Here is a 14,162-nt window from a genome sequence, read left to right as displayed (position 1 = left end):
ACAATTAAAATTAATAAAAAGCGACGGACGGCGTGACTTTTTTTAAATTAATAAATAATTATTTTTAATAAAAAGCGACGGACTGCATCGCTATCTATAAAAAATAATTAATTAGCAAAAATTCGCGAAAAAAATCGACGGACTAAGCGATGCCATCCGTCTCTTTTAAATTTATTTTTTTTAAAAAAAATTTATTTTAAAAGCGACGGACTAAGAGACGCTGTCCGTCGCTTTTTAAAAATGTTTGACTAGATATTTTTGACCCAAAAAAGCGACGGACTAAGAGATGCCGTCCGTCGCTTTTTAAAAAACTAATTAATAAATAAAATAAATTAAAACGACGGACAGCGTGGTTATCGTTTAATTTATAAATAATTATTTTTTAATAAAAGCGACGGACTAAGAGATGCAGTCCGTCGCTTTTTGTAAAATAATTTTAAAAATAATTATTTTAATTAAAATGCGACGGATGGCATCTCTTAATCCGTCGCCTTTTTGTAGCGACGCTGTCCGTCGCTTTTTCTTCCGTCGTTTTTTAGCAGTTTTTTAGTAGTGTATATGGTTCTTGATAGATGCATCTACAAGATGGTCACATGTATGCTTATTATCAACTCACAACATGGCTTTTGTGAGATTTTTGGCTCAAATTATAAGGTTGAGAGCACAATTTCCAGATTATACTATAAAGACAATTCGTCTTGATAATGCTGGTGAATTTACATCTCAATCCTTTAATGATTATTGTATGTCCATTGAAATAATAGTTGAACATCCGATTACTCATGTTCATACTCAAAATGGTCTAGCAGAATCATTGATTAAATGTCTTCAGTTGATAGCTAGACCATTACTAATGAGGACAAAACTTCCTCTTTCGGTATGGGGGGCATGCTATTTTGCATGCAGCAACACTTGTGCACATAAGGCCAACCAATTTTTATGATTTCTTCCCAATACAGTTGGCTTTTGGGAAGGAGCCAAATATTTTCCATCTTAAAATTTTTGGATGTGCGGTATATGTTCCAATTGCTCCACCGTAACGCACAAAGATGGGTCCTCAAAGAAGGTTGAGAATATATGTTGGGTATGAATCTCCTTCTATTATAAAATATTTGGAACCTATGACTGGAGATTTATTTACAACAAGATTTGCTGATTGTCATTTTGATGAATCTGAATACCCAACATTAGGGGAGAAACAAAAGCAATTGGAAAATGAGATAGATTGGAATGTAATTTCACTATCTCATTTAGATCCTCGAACAAATCAATGTGAACAAGAGGTTTAAAAGATGATTTATTTGCAAATCAATTGCCAGATGCATTTACTTACCTTTTATACTAAATCTCATGTTTCATCTACAAATGCTCTAGTTCGAGTTGATATTTCGATAGAACAATCTCTTAATGCAAATGAGTCTAGAGCATGTCTGAAATGTTGTAGACCAATTGGTTTTAAGGATAAAAATCCTTGAAAAAGAAAAGGAGAAAATGATCATAATATGAAAGCGAGTGCTCAAGGAGAGCCTCAAGACATAACAAATGATGAGACAATAGAAAATGTTGAGATATCTGAAAATAATAAAAATGAAGAGATTTCAGTAAGTTATGTCTCGACAGGAAAAAAGTGGAACTGAAATGATGTTATGGTTGATAACATTTTTGCTTATAATGTTGCTACTGAAATAATGCAACAAGATGAGGATCATAAACCAAAATCTGTCGATGAATGTAGACAGAGAAATGATTGGCCAAAATGGAAGGACACAATTCATGCAGAGTTGACTTCACTTGAAAAACGTGAAGTTTTCGGATTAATAATCCGAACACTTGAAGGTGTCAAGCCAGTGTGTACAAATGAGTTTTTATGCGAAAACGAAATGAAAAAAGGTGAAGTCGTAAGATATAAAGCACCACTTGTGGCTTAGGGATATTCGCAAAGGTCTGGCATTGACTATGTAGAAACATATTCTTTTGTGGTAGATGCAATTACATTCAGGTATTTAATGAACTTGGCAGTTCATGAAAATCTTGAAATGCACCTAATGGACGTGGTCATTGCCTATTTATATGGCTCATTGGACCACAATATTTTTATGAAAATTCATGAAGGATTCAAAGTGCATGAATCATACAATGATTCTCGAGAAACTTGTTCAATAAAGCTTCAGAAATCCTTATACGGATTGAAACAGTCAGGAAGAATATGGTATAATCGTTTTAGCGAATATTTGCTAAAAGAAGGATTTAAAAATGATCCAATTTGTCCTTGTGTCTTCATGAAAAAGTCTGGATCTGAATTTGTCATAACAGTTGTATATGTTAATGATTTGAATATCATTGAGACCCCTGAGGAGGTTTCAAAGGCATTTAAATTTCTGAAAATGAATTTTGAAATGAAAGACCTCGGAAAGACAAAAATTTGTTTTGGACTACAAATTGAACATTTTGAAAATGAGATATTTGTTCATTAATCAACATATACTGAGAATATATTAAAGAGATTTTACATGGATAAAGCACACCCATTGAGTAGTCCGATGGTTGTGAGATCTCTTGATATTAATAAGGATCCATTTTGATCTCATGAAAATCAAGGTGAACTTGTTGGTGCTAAAATACTATATCTTAGTGCAATTGGTGCATTAATGTATCTTGCTAATAATTCTAGACCAGATATAGCTTTCTCGGTAAGTTTTTTAGCAAGGTTTAGTTCTTCTCCAACACGAAGACACTGGAATGTGATTAAGCATATATTCAGATACCTCAGAGGGACTATTGATGTGTGACTGTTTTACTCTAATGAATCCAAGTCACAATTGATTGGTTATGCAGATGCAAGATATTTGTCTGATCCCCATAAAGGTCGATTGTAGACATGCTATTTATTTACACGTGGTGGTACAACTATATCATGGCGTTCAACAAAACAAACTATGGTTGCCACTTCTTCAAATCATGCAGAGTTAATAGCCATTCATGAATCAAGTCGAGAATGTGTTTGGTTGAGATCAATAACTCAACACATTCAAGAAACATGTGGCCTTTCTTTGGAAAGAGATGTTCCAACAATATTGTATGAAAACAATGCTGCATGTATAGCTCAACTAAAGGGAATATACATTAAATGAGATAGAACAAAACATATTTTACCAAAATTCTTTTTCACTCATGATCTTCAAAAGAAAGGTGATATACATGTTCAACAAGTTCGTTCAAGTGATAATTTATCAGATATGTTTACTAAGGCATTGCCAACTTCAACCTTTGAGAAATTGAGTTACAAAATTGGAATGGGTCATCTTCGATATATTAAATGATGTTTTCATCAGGGGGAGTAAATATGCGTTGCACTCTTTTTCTCTTAATCAAGATTTTTGTCCCATGGGTTTTTTCTTGATAAGGTTTTTAATGAGGCAGCAAACAATGCGTATTTAGAATAACTATGTACACTTTTTTTTTCTAGATTTTATTTTGTACTTGGACATCCAAGGGAGAGTATAGTAAATAATAAAATGTGGATGTCATGTAGAAAATCCACACTTCATGACTTTTAGAGATTTGAGCATGACTATAAGGGATTTAAGCATGACTTTAGAAGATCTCCTTCATGACTTTGAAGGATTAGAGATATACTTAGTTTCTATATATACTCATCTTATACGTAGACACAAATGCATTGAAAGATTGGAAGAAAAACATTGTTGCTCTTTTTCACCATTTCTTTGTTATTTAATTATACTTTATTTTATAACACTACTTCCTATTTCCTAGATCTCCCTTCCTCTACTATTTTTGTTCCTCTTTTCTTTGCTTAGCGCTTGCCATAATATTCCATCTCTTCTTCTCTAATCTTGCTATTCAAGTTTTAATATATTATCTTTATTTTAGAACAATGAGTATATTTTTTCACCAACTTGACTTATATTTCAACTTATAATACCTAGATATTTATCAAATTTCTTCTAATATGTACCTATTTTAGTATATGTATCATAATTTAATTAGAAGTAGTTTCCTATTCCCTAGTACATGAACAAATGCAAATATACATCTTTGCACTGATATTTTAATTAATACATGAACTCATATCACAAAAGACTATAGAGAAATAAGTAGAAGTGTTATTCAAGTCTTGAAATTAAAATTGATGACATCAACTTGGTCAAATGAAATTAAATGAAAGGTAGACTTAGTTAGAGTAATTAAAAACTGAGGTGTATATTAATATTTCAATATTTTTGAAAAATCTTCTCTCCTAATTTAAATTTCGAATTTTGAGAATTTCCCTCTTTCATTATCTTTAATTTACAATTTTCCTTTCTCTCTCTTTCCGATTTCTCTCTTCCACCGTCTTCTTCTTTGTCATTTTTGTTGCTGCCATCGTCGATGTTTATTATTTTTTATTGCGATCTTTTTCTATCCTTATTTTTACGAACTGTTTTTCTTGAATTTTGAAAATATTGAAGAGTTTTTTTATTTGATTTTTTTGAAGTTATTGAAGAAAATCTGTAGAGAATTAAACAACAATGATAGTTGTTGTAGTAGCTATGATAGTTACTACGATGGTTGTTGCACTAGTAGGTATCATAGTTACTGTAGTAACTTCAACAATTGTTTGAATTGTTACACCAATTTCAATAATTATTTGGGTATTTACAACAATTAATTGAAATTGTTACAAAAAATTTAGAATATATTGTTGCAACAACTTTGACAGTTATTTAATTCTCTAACAGAAAGTGAGGCGTGGAGGAGTAGATGATGAAGGGGAGGGTTATTGTACTGACAAAGAAAGTGTTGGTGTTGGTGGTGGCGTCGAAGGAGGAGATTGTGCTTATTGCAGTGGCGGTGGTGGAGGAAAAAGAGGAGGCAGTGATAGTGTTGGTGGAGAAAGAAAAAGAAAAAGCAGTGGTGGTTGTCACACCTCAAATCCCATTGAGACGGACAACCACCCAATTCCTTAAAGGCCTGAGAGAACCAACTGATAACTTGTACTCTCTATGCGTATAACTATGACAATTATGAAGCTTTGACAAGTATATATAAGATACAGTTGTAAAAAATCAACATACATATGCACAAAATTTATGTACATGACTTGGTCGTTGAGGCCACAACTGTTAAGGAATCAAATATAACTCCACTTTATACATTAATCCAAAAGGCCTCTATGAAATAGACAAGTTGGAACGGGCCCACTTTACCCTCAATACAATACCAAAATACATATACTAAAGACTCAGTAATGCCCCGAATCAACCTGGAGCTCACAAAAAATAGCTGAGTATCATGTGCTTCTATTGAGAAGCTCTACTAATTGGAGTATCTGAGCCTGCATCATAAAATGTAGCGTCACTTGTGAGGGACGTCAGTACGAAAGAATATACTAAATATGTAAGGCAATAGCATATGTAAAAGTCAACATATAAATGCATAGATCAAAATAAAATACCACATTTTTCCTACTTTTGTGGGATCGTGTATGTTACATTCTTTTCTTTACTTTTTTGTGCTTTATAATATTTGTAAGACATGTGATAAAAATGATCAACTGATTAGTGGTAGAAAAGGATGACCCATGTTAGCCGTTTTAACCCCAAGGATGTTGTCCTAATAATTACACATATTAAGATTGATCCATGCTAGGCTTCTGTCTGGGCGGCCACCTTATATACAATTTGAGATCGATTCATGCTGGGCTTTTTTCGCAGGCTGTCACCCATAAATATTCAGATTACTTCACTAAGTATTTATAATCTTTGAGATTATTATTTTGGTGGTCATAATCATTTTTGTGATTCGGAACTATGGACCAGTAATAGAAGACATGTGAATAATCACTTTAAGACAATACCAATGGCATAAGAAGCAATGTAACATCAATGAATTACTTAGGAACTTAAATGGTGCGATTGACTTCAATTGACTAAGAGGGGAATTCACCAAGCTTGCTGTTGTGAATACCATTTCTATACTAGCACATAAAAGGATAAATCCACAAATGTAGAGTAATGAACGTATATTGAAGTAATCCACAAATGTAGAGGAGAAAATATCGTTAGCTATGTTGGAGATCGTACATTGTCACTATATTTCCTTTTCTAGGAATAGGGCTGAAAAAACTCACTTCATTGATATTAATCACAAATATCAGTTTTCACATCAAGGAATATTGAATCGAATAATCTTACATACTTTGTTTCTTGATCAATACAACTACCACATTTCAGCCTCCCCTTTAAGGCGTTAATCTACAATATAAGTCATGACGAAACTAATGTTAGCAACTAATCACATTATAGCCTCGTAAAACAATAGTTAAACACTTCACAGATAGTAAACTCATACAACCTTTACACAACTGGTAAATCATTATACCCTTCTTTTATACATTAATACAACTTCATATATCCTTTGTCAAGATCACCAAGCTTCCCACCATCAACAATACACATAAATCAATCATTAACAACCTCAAACAAATCCTACATCAAAATAAGAGAATATTGAGTTCAAGGATTCTGATCCATTCATGAATTCTTGACAAAAATATACAAAATTCTCCTCCTAAATTTGTATTTAAGGAATGACATAAATGGGAAGTAGCCTTACCTCAATTTCTGTAACTTGTCCTTTGACTTAAATTCTTCAAGAACTTCAACTTCCCTTCACACTTGTATAAAGGGAGAAGAGAAAAGTCTCTTAATAACCAAGAAAAGTGAGTAGTTAGCTTGTGGATAAATTCTGCTCTATACTTATACTTAAGCATGAATAATATGTTTTTCTAGTCTTTTATGGGAGAATTAAGTTAAATCCATAAGTATTTTCTCTTACCTTGGTTTGCAGATATGAGGGTTTCTTCAAGGATCCTAGGAGGAATTTTAAGACTGTTATTTTAAGCCTTGAGAGAAATGGAGATATCTAGAGTTAAATCTGACTCTTTTTAAGTTTTAAAATGAGTGAAAAGACCAGCTTATATTGGTCTTATATGGCGCCTTCTTGACCCTTGAAAAAAAATCCTCTAGAACCTCCCTTTTTTTTGTTCCATTTTCAGCCACCTAGTAGGTAATACACCTACTTGTCTTTTTCTTAGTTGGACTTAACTAGATCGGGCCTTGGCAGATTTGAATGTTGGGCACTTTTTCATTTTTTTTCCCTCTTACCTAGTTTGGGCCTCAAATGAGTCCATGACATAGGCCTAAATCTGATCCATCAGCCTTGAGCCCTTTAATTAGATCTATAAAGCTCAAGTAGGTGATGCACCTAGTAGCGTAATTAAGTCAAACAATCAGCTCACTATTTTATTTTATTTTCTTAATCTTAATCTCTTTTGCCTTGGCTTAACACTTAACTTTGAACTTTAGGCTCAATTATCACTTTACTATCTTGAGTTTAAATACTTTCATCGAGGATACTTGGCAGTACATACTGAAATGTGTGGGGCATTACAACACCTTCCGATCTAATTCAAATCATCACTGCTCATATAAGAACCTTGATCCCTCACCTATACGATAAGACTGTCAAGTATCATATAAATAGAATCAACATATGAATAATACAAGGTGTTACAATGGTGATGGTGTAAGAGGAGGAGAAGAAGGTGGTAGAGGAGGTGTTAGTGACGACAGAAGGGTTGGGAAGCAGAGGGATGCAAAGGAAAAAAATAGAATCTTTATGTAAATAATAAAATTTGAGGGTTTTAAAATTAGTGTCATTAACACTAATTTAAAATTATCATCTCTAATCAATAATTAAGACTTGTATCACTTTGTTTTTTTTAAAAAAATTGAAGCTTTTTTTGTCACTGTTAATTATTTTTCTCAAAAGACTTCTTCTTTTTTTCAACACAAGATTCATTTTCCATCAATAATTTGTTACTTTTCAGCATAATTCAAACACTAGCGGAAATGCATATGCTTTAATTTTATTGCTTTCGAATTAACCATAGGAGAAAGCAATTATGAACATAATTTATATATGATCTCAACTATAATATCACCAAATTAATTAGTACTTAAATATGGTATCTGCAAAAGGGAAGCAGCACTCGTGTAGACAGAACAATTCCAACGAAAAAAGCTTTTTCTTTTGCCAACTTTTGACGCAAATTTCAAAGTTTCAACAATACTATACTTAATTTAGGAGAAAAGGTTATGACCAAATAGTATGAGCACGTTAGGAATACAGTAACCAGGAAGGTTCGTTATATTTACATACAAGCAGAAATGACATACAATATATGATCACGTATTCTCAATTCAGAATTCAAAGGGTCTAAACTCTGAATACTCTATGGTGTGTGTAAGCATCATATTTGGGTGCAAACACTCTTCTTCCAGATCACTTATAATCTCGGCTCTCATAATTATAGGATCGCTTATCGGTTTAAAGATACTATGTTACTTTCTTTGTCAGCTGCGAAAGAGAAGGCAATCTCACAGCAATCATTCAGATTCTGGTGCAGGAAGTGAATCGCAGTTGCAGCCACAACAAAGCCAGCAACAGAGTTAGAGGAGTTGAACAGACGATTCGAAACTCAGCTAATGAAATTGGCTTAAGCAGACAATTATTGCTTGTCTCAATTTTATCTTGTTTGTAGCTTAGCAAGTTCTCCCATTCTATAATGTTTACTTTCTACAATCAAGAATGTCACAAGGCTGAGTAACCATGTTGAAGTGGCAGGGCATACATTTTTCAGTTTTTCATTAATGTTCGTGTTGTCTTAATATAAATGGGGTCGTTTACTCTGATACTATGTTGAATTATCTTTAAAAGCTTTAAATTACAACTACAACATAATTCCCAATGAAATCCCACATATGGGGTTTGGGGAGGGTAGAGTCCGAAGTGAACTCAGTTTTTGAAGACTTCAGGTGCATCAAATAACACTCTAAGTGGATTCGAACTCAGGTCTCGTAGGTGGTTCCTCTGCCTTGTACCAGCAGCACAAGAGCACTCCTATGCTCCTCATGGGTGCACTATTAATTTTGTCCTAGTTTCTGTCAGTTTCTCAAGATAGATATACATATATACACATGATCTTTTCCAAAGTTAACGGGTGCACGTGCACCCCCACTAATAAAGGTGGGTCCGCCTCTGGGTTGAGTGTACGCAAGGCTTACCACTATCTCGTGGAGGTAGAGAGGTTGAATCTGGAGAGTAAGCAAAACATTAACTCCCCGGAAAAGTTATTGGTTATGGATTTAGTACAATGTGCTACAACTCAGTCCCCCTGGTATAGAGAGGAATTAAAAATGGTAAAAATAGGAAAAAGTATATACAGTGGATTACAAAGTCAACTGATAGTAAATTTAGATATTACAATACAAATTAAAAGGAAGATTAACTATAAAAAGAGTACTAGAATATTTATTTACTTGCTTAGTTGATATGTTGCTGGATCTCAATCTGTGAGGACATGGTATAAAGAATACATTGGCCACTTTTACTCTTATCTCAATGTTGAAAACAGGGCAAATCTGTACCTATATATTGTCACAATTAAAATCTTGAATCCGTCTCTGGTTAAAAACAACGCATATTGCAAGAAAAAAATAAAAAGGGTGTCTACATTTAAGCGATTTCAAAATATTCGCAAGCATTCTGTGAAGAACCTTTGCCCTTATCGCTAATGCTAGTGCGTCTCACACGCCACATCTTGAGTACTCCATCAAGACTTCCTGTGCAAACGGTGCAACCATCTTCATTCTCCTCGTTCACTAGTCTAGGGAACGCGGCAACACACCTAATAGGCCCTCTATGGCCTTGCAAAATGGCCACACAAACATGTTGACAATCTTGTTGCTCCCTAAACCACACCCTACATGTTGAGTCAGCTGAACCACTGACCAAATAATTAGCCATACTAGCCAAACACATAACAGCATGTGTATGTCCAAGAAGTGCACCTCCATATTGTAATTGCCCTGAAAACCAACCTTTTAGCCAATAATGAATGTAACCATCACTACACCCTCCATAAAGCACCCCACCATCAGTTGTTAAGGCTAATGTCTTTACTGGTGAACATTTTGCTGGTAAGGTAACAGTGAGGGAATGTGGCCTATCACCACTACAGAAATTACGACGCCATACACGAACCGTGGCATCATCAGAAGCAGTATAGAGAACACCATCATCACCAACAACAATATCGTTTATCGGATCGTTATGAGCTTGGATTGTTTCTATGCATTTGAGGTCCGAAATTCTCCATACTTTTACTGTTCTATCAAGGGAAGCTGAATAAAGAATGTCATCTGATATGTTAATTGCTAGTGATGATATTGGTCCCATATGCTTCATCTGTCATAATTCATTAAAATACATTAATATTTCTAGCTATACAGTAGAAGATAATGAACTATTTTGGTTAGACAAAAAACTCAATGGTTCAAAAATGCATTAAATTAGATGCCTACAGTGCTTTAATCAGAAAGCTGTAGTTGCATATGTAATAATAAATATGCTACCAACCAACATCAGTTGTGGTGCATTGGTGAGACTGTTTCACCCTTAACTAGATGTCTCGAGTTCGAGCCCTAAATATGGAAAAAATCCTGTTGAGAGTTTGCTGCAATTAATACAGTGCTAGAAATAAATATGCTACCAGAACTGTCCTAGTCACTGTTTAGTTTGCTGCAATTAATACAGTGCTGGAAATGTCAAAAGCAATAGTGGCTTCAACTTCTTTTTTTTGAACTCAAACCAAATACAGATATTCTGAATAGATAGCTACCTAATGACATAAAGATTTGCACCAGCTGAGGAGTTTTTCTATTTGTCCTTGGGACATAAGCTTTAAAATTGAAAAAGATAGTTCAACTGATTTCCAAAAGGCTTAATACATAGTCATTATCTGAATATTTTAATTAGATGTTTGAATTAAGTCTTGTTCCAATCGAACATCTCAAACTTTTAATAAAGTGGTTTAATTAGACAATTTCGATTCAAATTTCTGGAGCATATATATTTTGATTCGAATCCTGTTAGGTAATTAAGTTAACCACATAAAATATGTCATCTCTTTTAGTTATACGGATCAACCTCAAGTAGAAAATGCCTAGGGTTTTACATTTCATTGAGACAAATGCGCATATAATTAATAGAAATGACATAGTTTATATGGTTAATTTAACTATCTAATAGACCAATAAGAACACACACAAAAAAAATTCAAAATTTGAGCAATACGAATTAATGACTTCGTCAGTTCGCCTGAAATACATTTGAACTAATTTGTATTTATGTAATATGAGACGTATGTGTCTACTTGTTCAACTTTATACAGATTTTCAAATTGAAGCGTACTATGCTAAATAGAATCATATCACATACAAACAAAAAAGTTGTTATATGCATAATAAAATTGCTACAGCATGTTACTCCAGCAGAGTATTACAGTGAGAGAAGCAGTATGCCATCTTACAGTACTGTACCATTAATGTACGCATTAACTTTTAACTACTATGTTCGATTCATATTATCTTTCTTTTAAGATTTTCGCAAAAAATATTAAAATAGAAAATTATAATGTTGAATAACTGTGGAGGAAAATTACCATTTTATCTCTACCGGAGATATAGCTTCGAACATAACTCCCAACCTTCGGAATAGTTGCAACTCGTACATGCTTGATTACACCTTCCCAAGTCCTCCGCCACACTCGAATCTTACAATCACCATAGGCTGCGTAAATCATGTCATTCGACACTTGTAACGAAACCACCATGGACGATGCCCTGGTCTTAAGATGATCACACTCAGTAAACTCTGGCAACTTCCACACACGTATTAGATTAGCTTGAGACCCCGTGTATACAAGACCGTTGGATACAGCAACGGACAAGATCTGTCCGTCCTTTTTCAGGACAGAGGAAATGCACCTATAACTCGTTTGATGAAAATCCGGGTGATCCTCATCTACTGACTTTGTTGATGGATTGTTAAGTGTGAACGAAAGACGAGGAGTTGAAGGCTGGGAGTATGTATTGGAAGGGAGTGCTGAAGTGCTTAAACGAGGCGGACTATAGGGAAGTTGTTCGGAGAAATTCAAAGGTTCTTTAGTTGAGAGGCTTCGCAAGAAGCTGTTGTTGAGATGATTATTATTATTATTATCTGGTCTTATGGCGAAAGACGGAGCAGAAGAAGATAGTGAATTAGGAGGTTCAAGGTCTATTGGTGAAGCCATTGGTGTCTCTAGCTAGCTACTACTAAGAGAGGAAGAAATATGTTATAATGAAGAGTTGAAGATTATGATGTAATGTAGTGTTTTTAATGAGTTTTAATGCTCTCACCTATCAACAACCCCACAAATTATACACTGAAGAAAACAACTGTACAAGAGTTTATGTAATGGACATAAAAATAGATTTTGAACTATTATTATTTTAAAATATTACAGTCTTACACATCATAAATAGATCCCTATAGTAATAAATCTAAGGGTTTCTTACATAACTATACACGTGATAAAAATAATCAACAAAAATAGCTGGATGTATATGTAATGTATCGATATTGTATAAATAATGCATAATTATGTATATCAGTATATATGATGTATAATTATGTATTAGAGATGTATTTACGGTCATAAGAAATGTTTATACCATATTTACACATTGCAAGAGTATTAGAGAATTTAGCCCTTCTGCAGTACGTACGACAACAAACCTGGCTACCTCAGTTATGCCAGCGTCGACCTGCTCTTTGAGTGCCTCAGCCTTTGCCTTCATGGCATCGTTAGTGCTCAACACCTCCATGAGCCTACACTCCAAGGAAGTAACGATGAATCATATATACTTCGGTTTGCATACACCCCTCCAAGTCACTTCGAATGTTCTCAATCTCCTTGAGAGTATGCCCCTCAAGAACTTTGGTTGAGTTATAAGAATAATGCTAAATAGAGTGTATTAGTAATGCTTGCATTAGCAATGCATGTATTAGTTATGCTTGCATTAATTATACATAGATTATATTTATGCATCGTTTGGTTTGATGCATAAAAAAATAACATGCATTGCATGAAAAATTTAATTTACAAAGATACCCTCCACTATTATGGTGGAAAAGATGTAAAAAAGGTTTTGAGGGGCAATTGGGTCTTTGATCATGCTAATGCATGCATTAAAATCATTACATTTCTAATACCTAGAAATCCATGGTATTAGCAATACACACCTTAATACACTATAGAGTGTATAACTAATGCGTTGGAAAAGAGTACCAAACAAGGTACTAGTAATACACAAGGCTAATGCATGCATTATTTTTTCTAATACACTCTAAAAAAAACCCCTAGGGTATACCCTCCACCTCCCCCAAGTGTTGGACAAATATCTCGAGGATATCCATTCCCACATTAACCATCATAAACCACTCTCTACCGAGTGAGACGTCCTCGGGTTGGACCTCCACATCATTCTAGCTCGCCTTAGTGGCAGATAATTCTTGGGATGTAAGCTCTTCGTTTGACTCAACCTCGGGTTGCATCTCCTAACTCTTGTTCGCGGTATTTCTCTTTTTGTTCTGACCTTTCTTGCTATTGGCATACTGGGGGACGTTGGCTTGGGCATGAGCAATGTTGATTTCTCTGCCCAACTATTTTTGGTAGAGGAAAATTGAGACCTTGCGATGGGGCTTCAGGTAGGGTAAAGGGAAGTTCGACCCTTGTCTCCTGCTCAAAGTTCTTTGTAAGCTTATCACGAAAACTTCTAATAACTCATTCATTTTTGTATTTTCAAATAGATTCCACCCCTAAAAAGAACTCATATTCCTCCTCTTCGTGTTCTATTGTCGTTTGTCAATTTCATAGTTGCAACCTTACTCTGATATCACGTTGGACCTTAGTTTAGTAAAGGTGTGTCTCTGGAATTTTGGTCATATTTATATTTTTTTTCCGCATAAATTTGACTTGTTTTATGAGTGGAAATACCCAGGTTTTTGGGGAGAATGATGATCATGTATGGATAGGTACGCTATATTAAAAATGATTTTTAGCGACAATAGCTTAATTGCCGCTAAAAATATATCTTTAGCGGGATTTAACATTTTTTGTAAATGTCCCTAAAGACTATAGCGACACTGGATCCAATGAAAATTTACTAATGCCGGTAAATGTTTTATCACTCTTTGTTAATATATATATATATATA

At 34.2% G+C, this 14,162-nt stretch overlaps 1 protein-coding gene and 1 long non-coding RNA gene across 2 annotated transcripts; both read right to left on the bottom strand.

Moving 5' to 3' along the window:
• Nucleotides 1-6,185: 6,185 nt before the first annotated feature.
• On the bottom strand, nucleotides 6,186-6,935 carry LOC107063030 (uncharacterized). Its single transcript, XR_001475020.1, has 3 exons — nucleotides 6,838-6,935; nucleotides 6,616-6,669; nucleotides 6,186-6,488 (listed from the first exon to the last, which is right to left on the bottom strand). It is a non-coding gene; the product is annotated as an uncharacterized lncRNA (long non-coding RNA).
• A 2,453-nt stretch (nucleotides 6,936-9,388) lies between these two features.
• LOC102601653 (myosin heavy chain kinase B-like) lies at nucleotides 9,389-12,225 on the bottom strand. The gene is made up of 2 exons (XM_006359421.2): nucleotides 11,567-12,225; nucleotides 9,389-10,311 (listed from the first exon to the last, which is right to left on the bottom strand). Exons 1-2 carry the CDS (start codon nucleotides 12,194-12,196, stop codon nucleotides 9,580-9,582), a joined length of 1,362 nt encoding a protein of 453 aa, XP_006359483.1. The 5' UTR covers nucleotides 12,197-12,225; the 3' UTR covers nucleotides 9,389-9,579.
• Between the last annotated feature and the right edge of the window lie 1,937 nt (nucleotides 12,226-14,162).

Source organism: Solanum tuberosum, unplaced genomic scaffold, assembly GCF_000226075.1.
Source record: "Solanum tuberosum cultivar DM 1-3 516 R44 unplaced genomic scaffold, SolTub_3.0 scf00297, whole genome shotgun sequence".
Classification (NCBI taxonomy): Eukaryota; Viridiplantae; Streptophyta; class Magnoliopsida; order Solanales; family Solanaceae; genus Solanum; species Solanum tuberosum.
Note: the sequence above shows the minus strand (reverse complement) of the source record. Positions and strands in the feature narration are given on the sequence as shown.

Excerpts from the sequence above, each read along its gene's own strand:
- LOC102601653 (XM_006359421.2), bottom strand. The coding sequence starts at position 12,196 with ATGGCTTCACCAATAGACCTTGAACCTCCTAATTCACTATCTTCTTCT. Across the intron at positions 10,312-11,566 it reads TCTCCGGTAGAGATAAAATG|ATGAAGCATATGGGACCAAT; the intron begins GTAATTTTCCTC and ends GAATTATGACAG.